General features: G+C 38.3%; 3 protein-coding genes and 1 non-coding gene across 4 annotated transcripts; 3 read left to right on the top strand and 1 right to left on the bottom strand.

The window, feature by feature from the left end:
- Positions 1-8,240: 8,240 nt before the first annotated feature.
- LOC137729723 (uncharacterized) lies at positions 8,241-11,627 on the top strand. Its single transcript, XM_068468733.1, has 4 exons — positions 8,241-8,399; positions 9,856-10,008; positions 10,386-10,432; positions 10,886-11,627. The coding sequence occupies exons 2-4, from the start codon at positions 9,895-9,897 to the stop codon at positions 11,352-11,354; spliced, it is 630 nt and encodes a 209-aa protein (XP_068324834.1). The 5' UTR covers positions 8,241-8,399; positions 9,856-9,894; the 3' UTR covers positions 11,355-11,627.
- Positions 11,628-14,350: 2,723 nt separating this feature from the next.
- On the top strand, positions 14,351-15,778 carry LOC137727682 (GRAS family protein RAM1-like). Its single transcript, XM_068466508.1, has one exon. It carries the CDS (start codon positions 14,351-14,353, stop codon positions 15,776-15,778), a length of 1,428 nt encoding a protein of 475 aa, XP_068322609.1.
- Positions 15,779-20,036: 4,258 nt separating this feature from the next.
- LOC137730377 (small nucleolar RNA R71) lies at positions 20,037-20,143 on the bottom strand. The gene has a single exon (XR_011068138.1). It is a non-coding gene; the product is annotated as a small nucleolar RNA R71 (small nucleolar RNA).
- A 2,978-nt stretch (positions 20,144-23,121) lies between these two features.
- On the top strand, positions 23,122-23,751 carry LOC137727684 (uncharacterized). The gene has a single exon (XM_068466509.1). The coding sequence runs from the start codon at positions 23,122-23,124 to the stop codon at positions 23,749-23,751; it is 630 nt and encodes a 209-aa protein (XP_068322610.1).
- The last annotated feature ends 2,842 nt before the right edge of the window (positions 23,752-26,593 follow it).

Consider the following 26,593-nt stretch of genomic DNA (forward strand, 5'->3'; position numbering starts at 1 on the left):
CTAAATTGACTTAAAAACATAAAAACTAAATTAAAATACTCTTAACAAGACTACTATGACTCAGAATGGCTTTGAAAAACTCAAATTGTCTAAAACAATCAAATTGACTCAAATAGAAGCTAGAACTTGATTTAGACGAATTTGCAAGTGTTTATGACTCCAAAAGCTTAAAGATACAAAAATAAAACAAATACGAATGATTAAGACTCAACGAAATATGGGGGAAATGTGTTTGGACGATATTAAATTAAAAAGACAGAATATAATTAAAGGCAAAATGTAAATATGAATGTGATGAAAATATGGATGATGGAATAGCCAAGGGGTTATTCTCCACACATGTTACACTTGCATACAAAATTGATTCTCAGTTGGTCTTTCGATAAGTTGTGAAACTCAATGCTCCAAGTTAATTAGGTCCGCTTAAATTAACTTTCAGATTTCCCTAGATTCGTTGGATTGAATGGAATACGCATTACAACCAAATTATTCTTAATCAAAGTCCCTAACTATGGAATACGCATGATAGAGACATTCAACAAAGATCATTAAGTTCAACGGAAATCATAAACATCGACGAGGCATTCGTTACTATGGAATACGCATGAAACTTATGCCAAGAATTCGTTTAACGCGATTGTTTATAAGCAACCTCCACTACTTGTGAATATAAGTTCATAACGATTAGGTGAAACTCACTTATATTCTAGCGTCATATTCATGCATGAAAATTAAGCTTGCAATCTTAATGAACATACATAAATAATTTATCAATCAAACAGTTAAACGAATTGAATCCACAACTTATGAAATACCAACCAAAAGTAATCAATTCATATTGCAAATATAAACATAGTTTCGAATCACCCCCTAGCTAAAGGGGGTTTAGTTCCTCATAACTTTGAAATCAAAGAAACCCCTAAACATTCCAACAACTCAAACTTGAATTGTATGAACGTTTAGGCACTCTTCTCTTCCATTCTCATACGTACAAAACAAAGAGAATTAAATTTAAACTTTGAAATCAAAGAAACACCTAAAAATTCCAACAACTCAAACTTGAATTGTATGAACGTTTAGGCACTCTTTTCTTCCTCGTTGTTGTAGCACAAGGTCTAAGTGAGCTTTGGGGATTATGTGAAGTGTTTTGGAGGAATGGGAAGTGGTTGGATAGTGGCTGCAATGGAGGAGAAAAACTGCACAGAAATGGAAGGGGATTTGCGGCACAAGGGTTGTGTTTGTGTTGTGTGAAGTGTATGAAATGAGATGATCCCTAAATGAATGAATGCAAGGGTATTTATAGGAGGAGTGGAGGTGTAAATGGCTGTTTGTTTAATGTGTTTGTGTGGAGGAATGATGAGAAAACAGTTAGGACACATGTGAAAATCTGGAAAGCAAAGGGAAGCCCCACGGCATTGATGTTGGAATTGCATGTGTGTGCTGAAAATAGTGTGTGTATGCATGTGTTTGGGAAGCTTTCTTGCTCATTTTCTGGATGCAATGATGAAGATATTAATAATTAATGCATGTAGGTGGCTGAAATGATGAAGAATGAGTGGTGGAAATGAAAGGGAAAGCTAGAAAAGCATGTGAAGATGCTGGAATTCCAAAGGGAACTCACGGCATTGAAGGTTTTGGTGCATGTGTTGGCTGTTTTGTGTTGTGAATTATGATGAATGCATGTGAGTTAAAGAGGGAGAATGTGGTGAAATGATGAAGTAGGAAGGTGGAAATGCATGTGAGATGTTTGGAAAGGAAATGGGAACCCACGACATTGAAGTTGTTTTGTTGATGTGTGAATGCATGTGACTTGTTTGTGGAATAAAGAATGAATGGTGGAAATGTGAGTGAATGATGTGCATGTGTGAGAATGCATGTGGAATTAAGAGGAGTATGGAAGTGAAATAAATGAATGATATGTTAAGTGATAAGTGAATGATATGTGGTGAGTGATAAGTGAATGATATGTGGTGAGTGATAAATGAACTAGTTTAAAGGGCTAGGGTTTAAGTACATAGAATGGGCCTAAAATAGGTTGGTTTGTATGGCATAATGTGTTAAGCCCAAGGCAAGGTGAATGTAATTGGGTTAGGGCCATTGTTTTGTGTCTTCAAGTGCATACAAGGCCTTCAAATTCGTCCATCCTCTTGGCTCCATGGATAAGCTATCCAATCCATGCCCAAAAATGCTCCAAATGGCCTCAAAATGCACTTTCTTGCTCCCTAGGCCCTTAGAACCTGAAAACACACAAAAGAAACATAAAGGACTAAAATAACGAGAGAAACATAACGTAAATGCACGAGAACAAGCCATTTAAGTCGCATGAATATGCTCCTATCAAATACCCCCACACTTAGCTTTTGCTAGTCCTCGAGCAAAACAGAATAAAAACAAATAAACAAAACGACACTAAACACGTAAAACACAACCTAAACCTTCCAACAACCGTCTTAGGGATTTCCAATGCACATGACATGTTAAAAATCATCATTCTCACAGATTTTAGTCACCTTCACACTTAAGTACATTCTTAATCATAGTCACCATATACTAGTTCACAATTAAGCATTTAAAACCATGTTTTGAATGTAGTAACATGCCTTAGAGAATTTGCTCAATTCCTTACAAGATATGCACTCGATTTTCACTCAGAATTTCTAACTACACACCCTAATCTAGTCATATGTGAGAAGATTGATGTAACATGAAAACGAACATTCACATATAAGTATCACAAAGAACGCAATTTCTGGAGTTAATAAGCATGTTTAGATATGATCTCATGAATGGAATGCTACTACTTAGACGCGAGAACCAGTGACACCATAAGCTCATACCAAGTTCAAACTCCACAAATTGAAATACACAACACTCAAGATAGAAGTCAAGGGTTGTAACGGGGCTTGGGGTATGTGGATAACAAAGAAGGGATATGGAAAACAAAGGTTCTTAAAGAAATAGTGAGCAAAGCATTTGAATCAACTTAGAATTCACTTTTGAATGAAAACTCAACTTTTGAACAAAAAGGGGGAATTTAGACAATTTACGCCCAGAATTGGTGTTTTGGAACCTTTCTTCAATCACTTATTCTTTTCTCTTTTTTTTTTTTTTTTTTTTTTTTTTTTTTTTTTTTTTTTTTTTTTCTTTTGAATCTCAAAACATAAACACTTAAACAATCTCTCCCCCACACTTATTTTCTTTCATAATGTAACTCAAAAGGAATTCAATTAAGTCATGCTCACTATCTTTTTAAGAACAAGGGTGTGGATTGTCCTAAACTAGGCTAGGTGAGGAAAATATGGGTAAACAAAGAATAGAGGCTAAACAAGGCTCAACGGGGTTAAAACTTACAACAAATACGAAATATGGGAAGTGAGGCAATTTGGCTATGGTGGCAACTACACAACTTCATCTTGATATATGTTATGCAAATCAATAACATGCTTTGGATGAAATGGGCATGAGTTCTAGCATTTGGAACTATATGATGAAACGCCTTCTAAGTAGTAACCAAGCAAAGAATAATGAGATCATGCAACGACTTTAGAAAACAAGAAATCACAGATTATACTCTCCAAAGAACGTTATAGGCTCAAGTCTCTCAGGGTTGTAGCGTTTGTTTGAGTTCCTTCCTTCAAGCATGTTACAAAAATGAATTTTTTTTTTTTTTTTCTTTTATGATTGCATGTGAAGTCATACATTATAACCATAACCAAGCATATACCAAGAGTAAATCAAACTTTTCTCTATGTTTATAACTCTTTCTAACCGTCATGCAATTATAAACCAAATCCTTATCATTGTGTTGGAAGGTACCCTAAGACATAAACACACAAAAACGACTCAAAACACTCTTTTTAAGCTTTTCAAAACATTTTTTTCAAATTTTTATGTGATTTTCGGAGTTATAAAAACAAACATACTAAAACACTCTAAAACAACTTAAAAACATCTTGAAACAGTAAGGAACAACATTTGAAGTTATGGGTGATAAAATCCAACGAATTTGCATCAACATACTTAGTTACCCCCCCCACACTTAAATCAAACATTGTCCTCAATGTTTTAAGCATAGATTCACACAAAACATAAGTAAACACACAAAAAGCACTTAAACATATTAAACATGGCAAAATGTAATTAACAAAGAGAAGAGTTTAGGGACGCAAATCTGGTTATGGAGTGTAAATTCCCTCTTCTCGTTGTTGATTGCATTGAGGCTTTTGATCTTTGTGATTCCACAGGCTTACTCTTGAACTGGTTTCTGCCCATCGTTGATTTTCCTTTGTGCTACTTCTTGAACTGGGCAGCAGGATGGTTCTTTTGGTCTCCCCCGAAGGTCTGAGCTTCCTCCTGTTATCTGTTTCTTTGTTCAATCTTTGCAGGAGTGGTCCCTTCTCTGGAAGTGTATCAACCGTTGAAGATGACTACTCGAGAGCAACGCCAGGTAAGCAATCAGGGATAGATTCCAGGCAGTTGGCTCCAGATCAGAAGACTGACTCCAAGTGCCGGCTGATTGCTTCTTTTACTTTGCCATGCAAGTAAGAACAAGGACAAAGAAAAAGACAGGGAAAGAGCATGATATGAGATACTTTTGCTTTTGACCTTGATGATATGAGATACCTTTGCTTTTGAATAAGCGGTGAATGAATCAGCACATGTATTTGTTGTGCCGTTTCCTCCTGGGTCATATGTACTCCAGGCATCTGGTATCATCTTTGGGGAAGAAGAAAGAATTGAGTATTTCGAAAGGCTTTGCTGGGAGTGCGCCCTCAGAGGTGAGGGAGAGTTGGGCATTCTCTTCAGGTTTGCCTTGTCATAAGAGACGAAGGTCGACATATATAGAGAAAATATCAAGTGGTGGTACTGTGTTTTTACCCTTGTCGACAAATGTCTCTTCGATATCTGAACGACGCCTCTTCGATTTCTGAGCAGGCGCCCCTTTGCTTTCTGAACGACACGTAGTAGTGCGGATGCGGCTCCTTTTGACAAAGCTGCATGCGTTTTCTGAAAAGCAGAGAAAGCGTCGCCGAACTTTGCGCTTGTTGGCTAAAGATGTGTAGTTGTGATGATGGCCTCCACGTGTTGTCTGAAAAGAAGAAATCTTTTGACAAAGTTGAACGCGCCTTCTGAAAAGCCGAGAAAGCGTCGCCTAAATTACGCCGGAAATTCCGACTTTTTGAATTGGTGGACGCGTCGCCTTGGCTTTTTTATTGAGCTATCGATCACCACAACAAACACACTCTGAAGATTTCCCATTCTTGAAAACCGACTCCGGCCCTTTGAAATTTAACTTCATCCTCCCCTTCTCTTTGAACACTTTTGAAAATGGCAAACTCATCGAACCTTAGCTTGGAATTGAGCCTTAGCAGTGATACGGGCGCGCCGCGTCAAGGTAACGTATGGCGCCCTTCTTTCTTTTCTTCTAACGGTCCTCTCACAGGTGAAGACTCCGTGATGCAGGACACCACAACAGCTACAATAGTAGCTAGGAACCTCCTCACTCCAAAAGATAGTAGGCTGCTGTCAGGACGGTCCGATGAGTTGGCCGTTCAAGAGTCCCTCGCACTTAGTGTTCAGTGTGCGAGTTCTGTGTCCAACATGGGCCAACGCCTGCTTGCCCGCTCCCGTCAGGTGGAATCATTGATGACAGAGGTGGAAAGTCTCAAGCAGGAGATCCAGCAGCTTAAGTATGAGAATAGAAGTTTGCATGTGCTTGCAAATAACTATTCGTCGGGCATGAAGAGGAAGCTTGATGAGCTGCAAGAATCCACTGGTCGAATGCAAAGTGACCGTCAAAGTGACCGTCAAAGGCTTGCGGCTTACTTCCAGAGGCACATTTTTCCGGGCTCATCCAGCGTTTGGCCAAGTATTGAGGCCTCTTCTTTGATGTCTCCCGCTCCGATACCTTCCGCTTCGATGCCTTCTGCTCCGATGCCTTCCGCATCTATGCCTCCTGCTTCTAGAGTTTTGCCCAGTAGTGGGGCCTCAAGCAAACAACCTTTGTGAAGCACCATCTTTCTTTGTTTAGCAGTGCCTATCAATAAATCAAATATTTTCTTAATGTTACAATCATAGACTCACACAATTAATAAACAAACAAACAATAACAACTAAACAACCTAACAAGGCAGAAACGAAATAGCAACAAAGAGAAGAGTTTTTTAGGAATCTGGATTTGGAGTGCTTTCTAAGTCTTCCTTTGTTGAATGCATGGGTTGCCTCCCAAGTAGCGCTTTCTTTTACGTCTTGCAGCCGGACGGTACCTCCGTTTAAGCTTGACTAGGTTCCACGGCATGGAGGGGTACCTCCTCCACGACATGCTCCTCAAACATCTCGTAATAGGGCTTCAATCGATGCCCATTCACTTTGAATTCTTGCTGCGTCCTTGAACTTTTGATTTGCACTGCACCATGAGGGAAAACATTAGTAACAACAAACGGGCCAATCCATTTAGAACGCAACTTACCAGGAAACAAACGTAGGCGAGAGTTGAAAAGTAACACTTTCTGCCCAACTGTGAAAGTCTTGGTTCGAATCATTTTATCATAGAATGCTTTGGTCTTGGCTTTGTACATCCGGGCATTCTCATAGGCTTCATTCCGAATCTCCTCAAGTTCATTCAATTGGAGCTTCCTATGAAATCCCGCTGCATCTATGTCCATGTTGAAAGTCTTCACGGCCCAATGTGCCTTGTGCTCTAACTCTACGGGCAAATGACATGGCTTACCATAGACGAGCCGAAAAGGTGACATCCCAATGGGTGTTTTGTATGCCGTACGATATGCCCACAGTGCATCATCTAAACGTAAGCTCCAATCCCTCCTTGTTGGTCCAACGGTCTTCTCCAAAATTTGTTTGATTTCTCGGTTAGACACCTCGGCTTGGCCATTTGTTTGAGGATGGTAAGGTGTGGAGACCTTGTGGTTGACATGGTACTTTCTTAGCAACGCCTCAATGGTCCGATTGCAAAAGTGAGACCCTCCATCACTTATGATTACTCTCGGCATTCCAAACCTAGCAAAAATGTTAGTTTTCACGAAATCTGCAACCACCTTAGAATCGTTAGTACGGGTGGCTTTTGCTTCCACCCATTTAGAAACATAATCAACGGCTAGCAAGATATAAGTGAAACCGTAAGATGGAGGGAAAGGGCCCATGAAATCAATGCCCCAAACATCAAAAATTTCAACATTAAACACAGGGGTTTGCGGCATTTGGTCCTTGGTACCTATGTTACCCATTCGTTGGCAATGATCACAAGACATACAAAAAGTTCTAGCATCCCTAAATATAGTCGGCCAATAAAAACCACACTCTAGAACCTTGAGGGCAGTGCGTTGTGTGCCAAAATGACCACCACATGCATATGTGTGACAAAATGACCACCACATGCTCCTATCACTTGTTTATGTTTCCATCGTCACAAGTTGGCCATTGGTTGGTTCTGCACTTAAAATTGTCTTGCAAAGGAAGCTCAGAAATTTGTTTTGGTGGTTCTATTGCCAACCCCTAATATCCGAGAAATTTAGGAAATGATAATACATGTAAGAAACTTGTTTCGTCCTAGAAGATCGTCGCTGTAATGCTTACATTGTTTTAAACATATTAGAGAAGATGATAAACCAGTTGAGTCTGGATCAGTCGACTACGATGATATTTTGAAACCTTTTGTCACTCGACGGTGCACCTCAATTAATATGGTATGTCCTCAATTGATGGTGCACGTTTTCTTAAATTGACGATGAGGTACGTGTTTCTGACTGTCGTGATTCCTATTGAAGCATATACTTGGGATGGGTGCAGGGTGGACGATTTCAAAGCAGACTCCCCATTCATTAGATAGAGAAGATCACCAAGATTTCCTGTCAATTTCTTTGAGTTTCATTATCGCGAACGTACTCCCAAGCGGGATACTTAACTCATTAGCTATAGCACTGCACGGATCGATATGCACAACGTCTATTATCTATCGTTTACAGTTAGGACTATTGGGGGAAGCACATATTCCTCCATGTGGCGATTAGGGCGTGGACATAAGGGTGTAATGAATTGGAGAAATCAATGGATAAAAATCAACAGGAGTGTCTAATGAGTAAAAAGGGTATGTGAATACCACTACTTATGATATTGTAGACGTGGCACAACATCAGTGGTTACTGGAGGAAATAACATGAACCTTCAAACACCTGATCACCAATGGGTTTTAAATCTCCGTCTCACCCTCTCGCCCCCTCCCCAGCGACCCTACTCTCTGTATTCCGACGCCGCCTTTAAACACCTTCTCTTGTTGTCTCATGCCCTCCTAGCAATCATTTCCCAGATGACCACCACCACCACCGACATCCGCCACGGAGCCACCACAGATTAGTCCACACTCCACACTCCACACTCCAGAGGTAAATTATATGGAAGCTATTAAATAGCCAATCATAGATAGGAAACGAAAGAATTATATATTTACATATACAAAGATTTCTCGTTTAATTTGTGTATTATGTTATCTGAGCTCTGTTCCTATTAAGGTTGGTGATGTTTGGTTTCTGGGTATTCAAACGTTGTTCATTTCCCTGTTTTGTTTGTTTTTTAATATCTTGGTTTTAATTGCCTCCTCAGCATTAGTGTGTGAACACCTTACTTGTGTAAGTGATCCTGCAATAGTAGAGCGGAGAAAACAAGTTGGGGTTTTTCTCAAGGGTATAGAGGGACCCAACTGATGTTATTGTGTATGAGTGTTGTTTGTTTAGTTCTTGCTACATTTATCGGTGCGGCTTTTCGTACAAATGTATCTCTTTTTATTGTAGGTATGGTCTGAATTGAGATTTGGCTCATATGATTTTGTGTTCAATGCTTTCTACCATAGGTCAATCAATTTCGGAGTGGTTCTGAATTTCCGTATCTTTTGATAGTTTTTGACGTATTGATAATTTGCTGTATGAACTAAAACAAATGCATATTTGTGAAATACTGGAAATGCAATCAGTTCTTTGGACTTGCTATAAAGTTTTCTGAAAAAAAGGGTATAGGTTGCCATTTTCTTGGCGACTGCATTACTACTGCTCACAATGTGCGTTTACCTTACTAGTCACAATGTCTGTATAACGGTAGGCGTTCTATCTTGAGACATAAGCCCATTACAAAAGGCTTGTAAACTACTGTTAAAGGAACTTCGGTTTTTTGTTGTTGTTTCGAAGCATTTTCATTGATCCATTTTATCAAAGTCCTATTAAATTACTGTTGTGTTGCTGCATTTGTATAGCCACCTTCTATTTGTAAAACATTAACATCCATCAAATTGGAATATCAATCAAGTATACCATGCTTCTTGTAAGACTGGTTGGCTGTTCCATTTTGTTTTCAATAACTTGGGCCAGGTTTACACCTAAATTTGTTCTGTGATGTTAGTTTCTAAGAGTGATGTTAGTTTCTAAGAATTGTCTGGCTACTAGAAAAAAATTGATCTTTCTTTTCGAACTTTTTTCAAAGGATTTGCGATTTATGTTTTGAGTGGAGTACTAATGTGACATGACAATTTAGAGGAAGTGTACTGATTGGGTTAATTATGTGGTAGTTATGTGGACCATCCTTATAAATGGTTCATTTGTGAAGGGCCATTTACCTTGAGGATGGTTGATTTTTCTTCCTTTCTTGTATTCATCATCATGTGTCTACCTGTTCCAATTATCAACCATCAAGCTCTTAGAATTTGTAACTCTTATTTTTTTGAATCTTGAGTTAATTATGTACAGATTATCACTAAATTAAAAGATAAGCAGTATCTACAATTAGTTGTGAACGAAGAATGTCATATATTGATTTGTTTTTTAGATGTCTTGATGATGTTGCATTCAACAGGGTGCAAGCTTGACTCTCCAATTGATTTGTTAATTTCTGATGGCGAGCTCTTTGCAACGCTTCTCCAGCCATGTTCGTCTTTCTCAAACCACTGTTGTCTCAGGATCCAAACCTTTCTTGGTGGACACATTTGTCGAGATCAAACCTGTTGAGGTAAGGATGATCCTTGGCTTTGAGAAGAACATAGTCATAGTGGACCCTCAACCTCTTTCTTACTAAAATTTAATCTGATTAATTATCTGTTTTACGGAGTCTTCCATTGGGGCACATAATCCATTTTTTTTATCAAGTAATCTCCTATGTTAGGGAAACAGTTTTGGTATGGCAATAAAATGGGGGCATTTGCACAATTTGGTATATTCCTGTGAAAATAAAAAAATTTAGGACAGAACATTTTTCTTTCCATGAACTCCCAAGTTCTGCATAGTCACCAAGCCAGTTTTTGCTATCAAAAGTAATTGTGCATTTTTGCTTGGTAATATCTGTTGTCTGTTGTCTTTTCTTCTAATTCTTTCATTGTTACATGACAGCATGTAATGGGCTTACCTGCCACAACTGCAACCCAACAAGGACCAGGGTAAGTTGAGAGGTGGAAAATCAATGGAAGTATGTTCCGTTTTTGGATGTTCTGCTCACCGGTGTAAATGATCAGCTAGAAGTCACTGTCTTAAGGATGTTTTCTGTTATTATCAATAACTTAATAGTGGTACATAGGTATTATACTTTATGCTTAACGTAATCTTCTGCACCAGGGTATTTGCTAAACAATGTAAATGTTCCGTCAGAAATCATATTTATGTTTTCTACTGAAGTTATCTAAATATGTGTTTATATTTCATCTTGAGTTCTTTGCATAGTGACTAATCAAACCGCTCTTTTTAGAGTCAATACCAAATCCAAACTACTTGACGAGGGTGTAACTGCCAACATTTTATTGCTGCTAGGTTATGAATAGTCGGAGTATCCAAATATTTTTTATATCAAAGGTTGCCGGAATGTCCAACACATAACTACCAAAAGTTCCCTGCAGGTCCTTATCAAGATTTGCCTCCTCCACTCTTTCCCGTGCCCTCAGCACAGCCACTGCAGCAAGTGAGACTCAGACCCAGAAGCTTGAGCGCATTGCCGACGAGCTCCTTGACCTCACAAAGCTCGAGAGGCACGACTACTCCATCCTTTTCAGGCTGAAAATGGGCCTCAATCGGTACGGCCCAGCAGTCTCGGGTATTGGCTCGGCATCTTCTGAATCTGGGCCTGCTTCAACAGAATCCAAGGTCGCTGAGAAGACTGCATTTGATATAAAGATTGAGAAATTCGACGCCGCGGCAAAGATCAAGATCATAAAGGAGGTTAGGACCTTCACTGACTTGGGACTGAAGGAGGCTAAAGAGTTGGTGGAGAAGGTCCCTGTTGTGGTGAAGAAAGGGTTAACCAAGGAGGAGGCGGGGCCCATTGTTGACAAGCTTAAGGAGTTGGGTGCCACTGTGGTATTGGAATAAATTGAATTTTGCTATTTTGTTTTGCTTATTTCTTCTGTTTCTTTTCACTTAGGATAGTTGAGTTAAATGATAAAGGGAAGATAATATATGCTTTGCACCAGAGTTCTGGAGGTTAGGATTGTTCCAAAACGTTTCCACCACCCAATGAATTATTTTTATCGGTGGCGATTTTGGTGCTCGTCTTTCAGTCGTCTGCACTTTAAACTGAATATTTTACAATTATTTCTATATTCACACGAGGGCATGTGTTTTGTATGGTCAATATGCACTGATTGTTTCACTGGCTGCTGCCTTGGACTTGTTATTTCTCTATTAACGGCAAATTGAACTGTATCTTTTCTGCGGTGGAGGATGGATGGTTTTGGTTTGGTTGACTACCTCCGCTAAATTCTAACGGTTTAATCACAAAAAATATAAAGAATTGAATCCAGGACCTTTACTCTCGTTGATATTAAAGTAAAAGGTCGAGAATTTTACATCCTTACATTAAAAGAGTTACAGCCGACCCAAAACGTAAGAGTTACAAACTGGGTTCAATTTGAAAAAGCCACATTGTAAGACCATCTTTAGTCCTTGGGTTAAAACCTAAAATTTTAGGTTTTAACTCAGAAATAACTATTTTGCTCCAACCCTTCTAGGTTAAAATTTTAGCCCCATATTATTAAAGAATGAATTTAGGCTAATTTATTTTCTTAAAGTAACTTTTTTAAAATAAAAATTTATGTAGACTATCCTAATTTAATTTTATGAACATTTTAACCTAAAATTATTTAGATTCTGATAAATATTGAAAAATCACTAACCGACACTATGAAACTCGTGAAACACTATGAAAAAAAATATAAAATACATAAAAGAATTTCTTTTTAATTACTTTAGCCGTTGGATTTAAATTTAGACCGTTAGATTTTTTTTTTAACGTTGGATTTCATCAAATTAGATCTTAACTGTTGGATTCAATGAATTTATAAATATAAAACTAAAAAAAATATACATATATGATGGGCCAGCCTCACTAACCCTGGGTAAAATTTGACTTAGAAATGAGTTTTGAGTTTTAACTCATATTTGCCTCAAGGATTGGAGCAAGTTGGAGTAAGTTTAGAACCTAAAATTTGAATTTTACTCCAATGATTGGAGTAGGTCTAAGAGTTGTAATACTGTAAATTCATTGCATCTGACCAGGTGATCACCAAATGGAGAGATCCCAACATACTGCCAGGGTATGTCACCAACTACCATTGCAAAGGGGGCGTTGAGGGGGAGAGATTTTTCAGTGTGACCATCATATGAGATGGTACATCACGTGTCTTTATATAAATTGTGGGATATGTGTGTTAAAAGGTTAATAACTTAAAAATTAAAATTTTCCACCACTTACATAAAAACATGTGGTGTACCATCCTTATTCCCGTCACAACTAAAAATTTCTCGTTGAGGGGATGCGAAAGGTGTAGTTGCACAGGGCTCCAAATTTGAAGGGCCTCCAAAATTTTTGTCACTAATATTTATATGTAATAATATTCTATATTTAAAATTGCTTTTGTTATGAAATAATGTTTTATATTCAAAAATTGATTTTGTTAGCACTTTAAAATCTCATTTTACACTCCTTATAAGCATAATTTTTTTTTTCCTTTCTAAATATAAAAATTTAGAGTACAATAAGGTATTTTGAGTGCCAATAATACATCATAAAAGATGGTATTATTTCAATATTATTATATAATAATGTTACATATTCAAGTGAAACTTTAAAGTTGAAGTTTTTGAAGTTTGTTTTCTTGTTTGGTTGTTTAACATTGAAATGCTTTTGATTATTTAGTGAACGTTATGTTTGTAGCTCTTTTTACTTATTATTAACATTTTTAAACTTTCAATCAGTGAGTGCTAAACTTTGATTTGATTTAAGTGATTGTTTTCTAATATCAATACATTGTCCTATATTTTTTAAGACTATCTTAAGGAGGAGCACTTTTATAAATCTCGTACATGCCTCTAAAATCTCAAAGACGGTCCTGTATCATTGAAATGGTAAACTTACCGTAGTCTAAGAACATCACGTACAGTTGATGATGAGCTAAACTGGTCTGCATAACCCGGCATGTAAAAATGGTGAGTCTGCTTGCTGCTATGTGATGATGCAGCCTTCCTAAAAACAATTCCAGGTTTCATGAGACTGCAAAAGCCTCTTTTAGCGGATCATGTCGATTTAAAATTTGGCATTGTATTTGAAAGAGCATCTGGGAATCTGCCATATGTCGACCTCAGACTCGATTCGACAGAATACTTGTAAACAACACAATATAAGTTCCATATTTATTAAACCATGTCCTCCATAACGAAAACAACCAAGAGAACTTTGATGCTTCCACGTTTTTATATGATTTTTGAGGATTCGAGGCCATCTTTGGACTCATTCAGACGGCTGTTTCAAAGAAAATCCAAGAACCCAATTCCATTGAGGTTTTAGCTCTTCCCCTCCCGGCCTATTTAGGGTAGCCAAATGCTGCCGACGACGACAATGTTTCAAGACGGTAGGTTTGATACCCTAATTTTTTCCCGCTGTTTTTTTTGTCAGAATGCATACGGCATCTTCTTAGCCGTCGGGATCTATCAAACCAACGGTTTAATTTACGGATATAAAATCAAACACTTTTCATAAATTTCCAAAACAGCCTTCATCAAATATGTTTTCTAAACCGAAGACATAATTCTCTCTCAAGAAGAATATAAAGATACCCATCTCTTGTCTCTCCATCTCATAGGTTACAAAAAATAATAAATAAAAAAACAAAAAAATAAAAAGTAATAAAAAATAATGACAGAAAGGAATTTTCAGAATGAGATATTCCATCCCTTCCTGCCTTATAAATGCTCATTCATGATCTCCTTCATCATGTTCTCAATCTAGTACTAGATTCCCTCTCTCTCTCTCTCTCTCTCTCTCTCTCTATTATTTTTTAGGGTTTTGTGTTTTTTCTCTCTCTAAATCCATGGAAGACATAGATGAGGAGGAGGAGCTTTTGAATCTTAGCCTTGCGATTGTTACAAGTTCGGGGAGGGAAAGATTTAGAAAAAGGAAGAGATCAAGAGATGATGGTGTTGTTAATAGTTCGGTGAGCCCTCTGAACTCTTATGAAGGTTGTGAAGGGAAGATATTCAGGCTTCTTCAAATGAGGGAACAAATGCTAAAAAACCTAGACCACCACAAGAAGAAAGGGGTTGATGTCGATGATGAAAACGGAAAAGGACTCCACTTGATCCACATGTTGCTCATAACAGCCACTGCAGTCAACGAAAACAATGTAGGCTCAGCCTTGGAGCATCTCACTGAGTTGTACAAGAGTGTTTCATTATCTGGTGACTCCATCCAACGAGTAGTGGCTTATTTCGCAGACAGCTTGGCTGCAAGGCTTCTCACACGAAGATCTCCCTTTTATGACATCATCATGAAGGAACCGACGAGTGAAGAAGAGTTTGTAGCGTTCACTGCTCTCTATCGGGTGTCTCCGTACTACCAATTTGCTCATTTCACGGCAATCCAAGCAATCATTGAGGCCTTTGAGAAGGAAGAAGAGAAGAACAATCGTGCATTACATGTTATTGATTTCGATGTCTCCTATGGATTTCAGTGGGCATCTCTTATACAGTCTCTCTCCGAGAAGGCAACCAGTAGGAAGCGAATATCGCTTAGAATAACAGGGTTTGGAAGAAGCGTGGACGAGCTACGGGAAACGGAGAACAGACTGACAAGCTTCTCAAAGGGGTTTCAGAATCTTGCTTTTGAATTTCAAGGGTTGTTGAGAGGTTCAAAGCTCGTAAACTTGAGGAAAAAGAGGAACGAAACACTGGCAGTGAATTTGGATTTTCATTTAAATACTTTGAGCAATAATTTGAAGATATCTGACTTGTTAAAATCTGTACATTTACTTAACCCTTCCATTGTAATCTTGGTTGAACAAGAAGGGACCAGTAGTCCTCGAAGATTCTTATCGAGATTCATGGAGTCTTTGCATTATTTTGCAGCCATGTTTGATTCTTTAGATGAATGTCTGCCATTAGAGAGTGCTGAAAGGTTGAGCATTGAGAAGAACCACCTTGGAAAAGAGATCAAAAGCATGCTCAATTATGACAATAACAATGATGATAATTGTCCAAACATTGAAAAGATGGAAACATGGAAGGCGAGGATGGAGAGTCATGGTTTTGAAGGAATAAATCTAAGCACCAGGTCCAAGATACAAGCAAGACTTCTTTTGAAAATTAGGACTCACTATTGTTCCCTTGAGTTTGATGGAGAGAGTAATGGAGCTGCAGCTGGGTTCAAGGTTTTGGAAAGAGAAGATGGACGGACGATATCTCTTGGGTGGCAAGACAGGCATCTGCTTACAGTCTCCGCATGGCACTGTACTGTATCATAACTATATATACTAATAAGCACTAACACATTCATTAATTATCAATTTGTAATCTTCTCCTTCTTCTCCTTCTTCAGATATAATAACTTTGAATTTAAGCAACTATTGTTTGTTCATGATCACATAGATTAGATTGACTCTTTACACATATTGTATCAACTCAGATAATCAGAATAATGCAGTTCCATTTTATTTCATCTGTTTCAGTATCAATTAAGAACGTCCTCCAGTCCCCTATATATATATATATATAATTGACATTGCTTTGATACAAAATACACCATATTCAGATAGCTAAGAACCCGTTTGATAACAATTTTCTTTTGTTGAGAAGTGAGGAAAGTATCGAAATGGATGAAAGAACAGTGGTGGAGAGGGAGAGAGAAATAAAGAAGAATGAATAAAAACAAAACAACTTGGAATAGTTTTTAGTTTTCCCTTTCTGTACCTGTATTACACATTTCATCTACATCTATCAAACCATTTTACCTTAGGCCGGCCGGCAAGAGGAGCCTGGTGAGATGGCCGGCTAGGGTTCCCGATCGAGCGAAGGTCCATGTTAGTCTAGAACTAATGTACTAAGTTAGGACTTTTTGTCTATTGGCTTCTTGACTATAAAACTACACGCATATTTACTTGTAATTGCTATTATCACTCAGTCACCTAATATGATAGACATAGACATATGGTAGTGGCAATTGAAGGTTGATTTCATGAGGGAAATGAAGTAGCTTGGTACAAGTTCAAGGTATGATCACATGCATACATTTCATGCATTTGCACTTGGGATTTTCATATAGGATTATCACAAATGGTCTTTGAAATTGACCCTCACCATCAAGATAGTCCTTAAAATTGAAAATCAATCAATGTAGTACTTGAAAATAGATGTCGCAAATCAATGTGTCATTCCGTCACAATTTTATTAAAAATTCTGTTAAGTGTTGATGTGGCACGTAAATGGGTCCCATAAGTCTTTTTTTTTTTTTTTCTCACAAGTGGTCCTTGAAATTGACCCGCGACATCAAAATGGTCCCTGAAATTGAAAATCGATTAATGTAGTCCTGCAAATAAGTGTGTCAAATCAATGTAGCCTTCCGTCACAATTCTGTCAAAAATTATATTATGTGCTGATGTAACACATAAATGGATCACATGAGTCTAATTAAATTTAAAAAAAAATTACAAATAGGTTTAATAATTTAATAGTTAATAAAAAGTTGTGAACCCAAAAATCCAGTCCTATAATCACCTCCGATCCCAGTGCACATCCTCTACCTCATTCGCTGTCTATCCTCCAAAAAAAAATCTCAATACACATTTCGACACCCTTCACCGAAATGAACCTAGATCGAGATCACCTTTGGTGATGGCTTGGCTGATGGGCAACGACTTATGGGACATCAACGTTAACATTTAGGCGATCAACATCCTCACAACCTTAATCTTGGAGAGCTTGTTCGGGACTTTTCTGGTGATCTGGTGACTCAAATAACGGTGAGGTCTACCTTGAGATAACGAGGTTATAACTGAGGTGCATCTATTATTAGTTGAAAACTATTTCCAAGCCCCATTTCAGGCCTTGGTTAACCCTTGTGCCTTTGAGAATTTATGGAAGGGATCTCTCTTCGGAGTAGTTCCTACTATAAGAAAAAAAATTCTATTGTGCAAAAAGGTATTTAGACAACTTTTTAAATTAATTATTAAACCCACATCAACACATAACAATTTTTTTTACAGAATTATGACGGAAGGATCATATTGATTTGCGAAACCTATTTTCAAGGACTACTGATACGACCAATATTGCATACATTTTAATGCCCTTTTATTTAGATTTTTGTATGTTTTTGAGTGAATTTAGTTTGTTTCACTAGCTTTATGTTTTTGTTAGATTTGATGAGTGACGAGGAAGAAAGAAGAAAAATGAGCACTTTTGCGATTGAAATGAGTTTGGCATGCTAGAAGCAGAAGCTGTTTGTGCAGATCAGCCAACTTTACGGATTAAACTGTGCTTCCTCAGAAGAAACTAGCGGTTGAGCCTTATACCATTGGAAAGATATGAAAGTTAGCTTTCGAAGAATTTTACGGATTGTGATTCTGAGTTTTCTAGAAGACGTTATAGTGATTCTTGTACCAGATGTCGGTCAGCCAAGTCTACACGGAAATTGCAAATTCTATTGGGTTTGTCAAGTCATGATTCAGTCGAAGCCCAAAGCCTAAGATTGAATGTGTTGAGCTGACGTTAATCCTATTTCAAATGGGTTTGAAGTAATTAATTGGGAAATTTACTTGCCACATCATTCAGTCATGTAATACAAAGGATATCACAAGACCTAATTATGTTAGGACTTGTCTACCATATAACGGGGGTTTTTGGGAACGTGCTTTTGGAGAGTTTAAGGAGCGGGTCGCAGCAAGGACGCGAATCCAAGAGCAGCGGCCATCGACCACTCAGAGATCCATCTTCATCGTTAGGGAGTTCGTCATGTTTTTAAGATTGTTAATTATGTTTTCGTATTCTATGAGTAACTAAACTCTTTTCCTAGGGTTAGGATTATGCCCTCGTATGGATGTTTATGGTTTTTACTGTTATTCATTGGATTTCTAGTTTCTTTTAGATGAATGCTTAATCATTGTTTGAATTGAAACTTTTTGCTTGAGTTCTTTGATTGATCACCTTAGGACTTTGCATCTAGTAAGATTGGAAGATGAATTTGAGGCTGAACTAGCAATATAATTCAATTAGCTCCTTGTGGTTAAGTGTGGTAAATTACATTGTTGCTCGACAAAGAATAATGGTTTGCTTGGTTCCCTTGTTTTCTAGAGCGTAAAGAGTCCTATTTGTTAAATTTATGCCTTAACTAGGATAGGTTACATGTTAGGATATACAACCTCTGTCTGAACTAGGAGAGAATCATTCACTTAAGGAAAAATATGGTCTAATGTGCCTGATAAGGACTTAGATACGGGAATTATCATCTAAAGAATCGAAAGATCCATTGAATGCATTGAAACCTAAACTAGATTGCTTGTGGTTGATTCCGAATTCCTAGACTTTTTCATCACTTGCTTTAAAACACAACGTTTTCTTCTCTTTAATTTTAATTTTTATTCAAGGTTCTGTTTTTATTTGTTTATAAAATCATCACAACAAACTCTTCACACCTTTGATTGATTTATTAATTAAGATCAAGTCTAGTTCGTTGTTTGGGTTTATATTTTATATTTTTGGATTTGTGTGTCTTTAATATAATTAGATTTGGTTTGGTTTATCAAATTGGAGATTGAATTAGAATCCTTATGGGAACGATACTTGGACTTGCAAAACGCTATATTACGACTATCTTGTGCACTTGCAAGTTTACACCAAGTTTTTGGCGGTGTTGCCGGGGACTTTAATTGAGTTCCCCAATTTGATATCTTATTCCATATCTAATAAGTCGTTTATTGTAGTTTGTTCAAATTGATTTTGGTTTGTTATCTAGTTTCGAGTAAAAGTCATAACTATTAAGACGAGTAGAAGTAACTTTCGTCACTGTCTTATTTCAGTTTCTGTATCACTGTTTCGACACAATTTTGGACTAAATTATTCAATTTTTTACAGGCAAATTGTATACCGTTGGAAAGCCCCAAAAGTCTAGTTTTCAACCCAAAAAACAGATCAACGAATGGATATTTGAGCTGCAAGAAATTTGCAAAATACCAGCAGTGGTCAAACAAGGAGCAAAGTCTGATCGTATATGCAAGGTAGACGTTCGTTGCAACTTGAGTTGATTCCTATAGATCAAGAACTTGAGCATACTTTAAGAGAACAACGAAGACAACGATTGTTTCAAGAACCAGCCATGGGGGAAGTAGTCAATAATGGTAGAGACAATCCTCCACCATTGCCACCACCACAACCAAGTCTCATGCGTGATTATACAAAACCAACGGAGTACAACACACCTTCATGCATTGTGTAGGCTCCAATTGCGCAGCGATTTGGATTCGTCCACTAGTTTTTCAGTTGCTGCCTATATTTCTTGGGAAGGAGGAAGAAAATCCATACCATCATATCAAGGCGTTCTTCAAGCTATGTTCCACATTCACCTTCACCAATGTTACTGAAGAACAAATTCGACTTCGTTTCTTCCCATTCTCTTTGAGGGATAAAGCAAGCAGTTGGTTGGATTCTCTTCCTGAAGCATCTATCTACACATGGACAGAATTATCCAAGAAGTTTTTGTCCAAGTTCTTCCCTGCTCGAAGAACCAATGCTCTGATCAATGAAATTATGAGCTTTCGGCAACAAGAGGGTGAACAGTTTCATGAAAGTTGGGAGCGATATAAGGACTTGTTCCTTCAATGTCCTCATCATGGTTTCAACACTTGACAAAAGGTTCATTATTTTTACAAAGGTTTGAACTCTCAATGTAAGAGTTTGGTTGATTCAACAGTCGGTGGAACCTTGATGGACAAAATTCCAGAAGACTCCATACATGCCTTTGAAACTATATGCGAAAATTCTGAGCATTGGGATTTTCCTACAAAAGATTCGAGAGTGCCAATTGCACCATCAACAAACAAGGAGGCCTTTGTTGTGATTGGCTCATATTATGAGTTGGCAACAATTTCATCTCAACCATGTGGACTGATAGCTACTTTCGGCTAAAGAAAGGGACAAAGAAAAAGGGGGACATCATTATGATGTCTAGCCCTTGATTTGTGGCTTTTACAAAGGCAAAGAATTGGCCTTGTGTGATGAGCCGAAAGAGAGAAGAGGAGAGAGAGAAGGCGGGGCCTTTTGTTTATATTAAGGCATTTGGTTATGCCTTTGTGTAGTGTAAAAGAGAGCATCCAAGGGGGAGAGCATTCGGCTCTCCCATGGAAAAGGTTGAACATGGGTTGAGAGAAAATCAAGAGAGCTAGAGTGAAAAGTATTCTAGTGAAAGAACTCTTGGGGTAGAGTGAGGCTCTTGGGAAAATTCTGTGAGTGGGTGTACAAGGGATATGGGATTGGGTTATGTCGATTTAACTCATGTATACTTGTACTGTTATTCTCATAGTGAAGAGCAATATCTCTTCGGGGACGTAGGCAGTTTTTTGCCGAACCTCGCAAATTTCTCTGTGTCTTTATTTCTTGTATTTTATTTTGTTCAACTGTGTGTGATTTTGGTGAGTTGTAATCTGAATCTCGGTTCCGCACTAACGAACGGGCCAAGGCACAACAATTGGTATCAGAGCATCGTTGGGGGCTTTGGTTCGTTGGAGGTCCAGATTTGTTGTTCACCATGGAATTTTCAGTTGAGCAGTTTAAAGGGAGAGGCGGTTTTGCTCTTGGTAAAGGAGAGTAATGGAAGCCTGAAGAAATGGAAGCCGTGTTTAGGAATGCTTGGATCAACTGCGAAAGTTGATGTTGAGGAAGAAGACAAAGGCCTCTTTCTTCTTACCTCACTTTCAGATTTGTACGAGAACCTTGTGAAACTTTACTGCAAGGAAAGAAACAGTAAGTTTGGAGCAGGTGCAAGCTTCTTTGGTGTGGAATGATACACACAAGAGACCATGGATGATGGTGGGCACAAGACTGCTTAAGCTATTCAAGGTTGAAATCGTGGAAGAAAATTGGAAAGAGGATCTGAGAGAGACAGCAGGTTCGGATCCGGTTCCGGAGGCAAGGGTCCACAGTGCTACGGGTGCAAGGCCGGGTTAGCAAGTTTGTGGTGGAAGACTTTGAGTATGCCCTCTAGGTACTTGAAGCAACACTTCTCCTGGTGATGTTTAGTCTCAAGTGTTGCAGGGGTTTTGCAGCATGTGGAGCTATGGGATTCACAGGTGATGAGAAGGTCCTGAGGTAGGAGGAAGTGTGGGAATTTTGTCTGGCTCGATGGGTTGTTGCTGGAAATAGGCGCGCTGACGAGTTTCCAGGTTGCAGACAATGAAGAGGAGGAAAACCTGCTGGAGGAGACGAGGATGTGTTGAGATCCTGTCTGAAGCTAAATGGTGATTTTTTAGCTTGCAGCAGCTGCACATGCATTGGCAGTAACTGAATTAGAACAGGACCAACGAGGTGGATTCAGAGTGTGCATGCTGGTACGTAAGGCCAATGGGCTTTGGTGATGGGTGCAAGGATTTTTGCATGGTGTATTCGCCAAGGTGGAGATTGTTGTGATTGGCTCATATTATGAGTTGGCAACAATTTCATCTCAACCATGTGGAGTGCTAGCTACTTTCGGCTAAAGAAAGAGACAAAGAAAAAGGGGGACATCATTATGATGTCTAGCCCTTGATTTGTGGCTTTTACAAAGGCAAAGAATTGGCCTTGTGTGATGAGCCGAAAGAGAGAAGAGGAGAGAGAGAAGGCGGGGCCTTTTGTTTATATTAAGGCATTTGGTTATGCCTTTGTGTAGTGTAAAAGAGAGCATCCAAGGGGGAGAGCATTCGGCTCTCCCATGGAAAAGGTTGAACATGGGTTGAGAGAAAATCAAGAGAGCTAGAGTGAAAAGTATTCTAGTGAAAGAACTCTTGGGGTAGAGTGAGGCTCTTGGGAAAATTCTGTGAGTGGGTGTACAAGGGATATGGGATTGGGTTATGTCGATTTAACTCATGTATACTTGTACTGTTATTCTCATAGTGAAGAGCAATATCTCTCCGGGGACGTAGGCAGTTTTTTGCCGAACCTCGCAAATTTCTCTGTGTCTTTATTTCTTGTATTTTATTTTGTTCAACTGTGTGTGATTTTGGTGAGTTGTAATCTGAATCTCGGTTCCGCACTAACGAACGGGCCAAGGCACAACAGCCTTTATGAAGTTGATGCAAGGATGGGTTTAGAGGCACAAGTGGCTGCCCTCACGAAGCTTCTCACACCACTAGTAAGTAAGATAGCCACGCAACCATGTACCTTATGTGCAAGCGTCGCCCATGACATGGAAAATTGTCCAGCAAATCCTAATCTAGAAAGCATACAAGAGGTCAATGCATTTAGTGGGAGGCCCCGAAATGATCCGTACTCCAATAATTATAACTCGGGATGGAGAGAACATCCGAATTTATCTTGGAGAGATTCGCAAAATAGCATGAGACCATCAAATTCAACAAAGCAATATCAGCAGCCTTATCAAGCTCCTCCAATTCAACAACAAGACCCTTCTATCAAGGACATGCTATCTCAACTCTTAAAGAAAACCGACCGTTATGAACAGGAAGTTGTATCGCTTAGACAAAGTCATGCGGTGTTGGAAAGGGCTCAATCTAATTTTGAGATTCAGTTGGGATAAATAGCTACTACTTTGAACAAATTGGAGCTAGCACAAGGGCAATTTCCAAGCCAAACAGAAATTAATCCAAGAAATAATGAGCATGTGATGGCCATTACAACCTTGAGAAGTGGGAAGATGATCGACAACAAAGTAGAGATGCATGAGAAAGTTGAAAAAAAGAAGGAAAGGGACACGAATATGAATGACCAGCAGCAAAATCATTCTTTTAAGAGTTCAAAACAACCACCATCTGAGCCGAAAAGAACGATATTCGATCCAACGGTTAAGGAAGTGGTGTATGATCCTCCTCTACCATTCCCTCAGCGCGCACAGAAGGGAAGAAAAGATCAGTACCCAGGGCATATATTGGACCAATTCAAGAAAGTTCAAATCAACATTCCATTGCTTGAAGCCATCAAAGAAATTCTGTCATATGGAAAATTCTTGAAGGAATTGTGTACTCACAAGCAAAAGTATGGAAAACATGAAGAGGTGATGTTATCAGAAACAGTAAGTGCAGTGCTTCAACGAAAATTGCCGTCAAAACTCAAGGATCCAGGAAGCTTTACAGTTATGTGCATTATTGGAGAAAGAAAATTTGAACGAGCTTTACTTGACTTGGGAGCAAGTGTCAATCTTATGCCTTATTCTGCGTACAAACATCTAAGTTTGGAGGAGTTAAAGCCTTGTTCCATGTCTTTGCAACTTGCAGATCGTTCTATAAAATATTATTGAAGATGTACTTGTCAAGGTTGATCAATTCATTCTCCCTAATGACTTCATTGTTTTGGACATGGAAGAATCTGAAATTCCAGGCAATGAGCTACCTCTCACTCTTGGTAGACCTTTCATGGCTACTGCAGGTACTAAAATTGATGTAAAAGCTGGTTTACTAACCATGACTGTGTAAAAGGTTACCATAAAATTTCAGATCTTTGAAGCTTTGAAGAGTCATTTGGATCCTCATGATTGTTTTCAAATCGATGTTGTGGATCGAATGAAAGAAAAGTTTGAGGTTGCTCATGACAAAGCTTTACTTAGGAAATATTTTGAACCAAACCAAAAAGTTTTGTGGAAAAAGTCAAGATTCAAGTTATTTCCCACTAGGCTTCGATCTAGATGGACTGGACCTTATCATGTTGTGCAAGAGTATCCCCATGGTGATGTGGAAATTCAAAATATGAAGAGTGGTTTGACATTTAAGGTGAATAGCCATCGTTTGAAGCAATACCTGGAACCTATCTCACAAATGAATGAGGAGGTTTTGTACCCCAATGCTCCTAAATAAAGATTGTTATGTCTGGCTGAAGACTTAAAACTTAGCGCTTCTTAGGAGGCAACCCAAGTTTTTGAAGAAGAAAGATGGAGCTGGTGTGTGCGGCAAGTCTCGATTTAGCAACCATTTAACCAAGGGAGTTCTAAACTTTACTCTTTATTGTTCATCTTATTTTTATTTAGTTTTACTTTTCCTTAATTATTTAACTCATTGCATGCCCTATATTTAACTTCACATTGAGGACAATGCGTTATTCAAGTTTTGGGGAGGGATCTCATTTTGATAGTTTTTCAGTAGTGTTTTGTGTCAGTAAACATAGGCTCTCTGTTTTATTAAATTCTGGAACAATTTGTTGCTGTTTCTAAGTTTTGGTCCACGCTGCATTCTTCAAACACAAAGAAATAAAATTCTTCTTCTACAATCCCAAACATTCTTACTAAGAGAACCACAAAGAAATTCGCTAGAAGTCGAGTTTTCCGGTGGTAGAATTCTGACGTAGATCGTTGAATCCTGGTGAAGCAGATGTCCGTAGAACTACAAGCACTGAGTAGGGACAAAATTTCTGTTTCAAGGACATTACGGTAAGCAAGCCTCAATCTTCAATTTGTTTGTTTAATATTATTTCGTTTTGTTCATACTCTGTTAAATTATTTATTCGCATTTATTATTTATTAGCATATATAAATTTATCATTGATTGTTGATATTTATCCAACACAAGTAATAATGGTAGCTTCTTAGTTAAATCTGCAACTTGGCTCTAAATGGAGGATCTTGGCCCTTCACCGGTTCAAGATCTTATCAATAGAGTTTGGAAACAAATCTTGCCTCCCAAATTAAAGTTGTTTGCCTGGAGCCTTATCAAGGGTAAGTTACAAACTAAGAAGAAACTAAGCAAGTTCATAACAAATATAAATACTCAATGTCCTTTGTGCAACAACAACGAGGAAGATCAATATCATATGTTTCTCCATTGTTAGTATGCTAAGCAAGTTTGGAGTTGCTCCAATGATACATTATTATCAAATATTGATACTAACCTTAAGATAAGTGACTGGCTTAGAGACCTCTCTCATTGTAATAAGAATGTTGTAAGTAACTTAAGTAAAGCTCTGGCTATTTGCTGGCAGATATGGAATGGTAGACATGGCAGTATTTTCAGGAATGAAAAGCCTTTGCATAGTAGATCTTTTCTTCGAGTTATGGCTACGATTAATGATTACTTCAAGGATAATGTTGCTAATCTAGAGAGTGCAAAAGTGCCTGTTGAAAATAACTTAATCAAGTGGAAATGTCTGATGTCTCCTTACGTCAAATTAAATTTTGACGGTTCGGTGTCAAACTATTTGGCTGCCGGAGGCTTCGTTATTAGGAACTAGAACAGCAAACATATCCTCGCTCATGCTATAAACTTGGGGTCTACCACCATTAACATTGTTAAGGCTCTAGCATTATGTGAGGCTTTGATCTGGGCTAGGAGGAGGAGCCTGACGCACGTGATTGTGAAGGGTGATACTAAGCTTATCATTGATAATGTCCGTGGTGCCTGTGAAGTGTCGTGGAATTTAAGATCTATTATCAGAGACATCAGGTGGTGCGCCTCGTCCTTCCAAGACATCAAGTAGGGTCATGTGTTCAGGGAAGCAAATTTTATTGCAGATACCATGGCGTCTGTTGGGCTTAAGATAAATAACCTTTGTATTTGGGATGCTTGTCTTCTTGTGAAAGCAAACTTGGCCTTCCATTTTGATTGTATCAGCTCCGGCTATGTGAGGGGTTTTCTCTTTAATGAATTTTCTTTCCTATAAAAAAAAAATGAGCTCAATTTAGCTAATATGTTGTGAGCCGTCTAGATCATATTTAAAATGTTTACATTGATCCAGATTGGTGGTCTGAGTATGTCCGTCACCGGATTACATTAAGCAATTTGCCAAATTATATATACTAAAACCTAGTTTTGGGGTTGGCATTGTTGATCTATAGTGTCCGGACGGATTTGCCCTCACGGTTCTCATTTGTTTCCGTCTATCTTGCTTGGTTGGCACAGTGAAGAGACATTTTTGCCCCTATTCTCCACGTGTCCCCCATCCTTATTCCCCTTGACTTCCAGTATTGTTAGCTGGTTACAGTTCTCTTTATTCATTTGGGTTTTGTCGTTTTCGTTTCACTCCTTCTTGCTTCCAGTTCTGTGTTTCCCTTTGTTGATCGTTGTTTCTTTAGAGCAAAGGCTGGGTGGATTTTGGAAAAACAATATGTTGTGTTCGTCTTTTTTTTGTCCATCTGGGATTTTCAATTTCTATCT

The sequence above is a fragment of the Pyrus communis genome, chromosome 3, assembly GCF_963583255.1.
Source record: "Pyrus communis chromosome 3, drPyrComm1.1, whole genome shotgun sequence".
NCBI classification, from domain to species: domain Eukaryota; kingdom Viridiplantae; phylum Streptophyta; class Magnoliopsida; order Rosales; family Rosaceae; genus Pyrus; species Pyrus communis.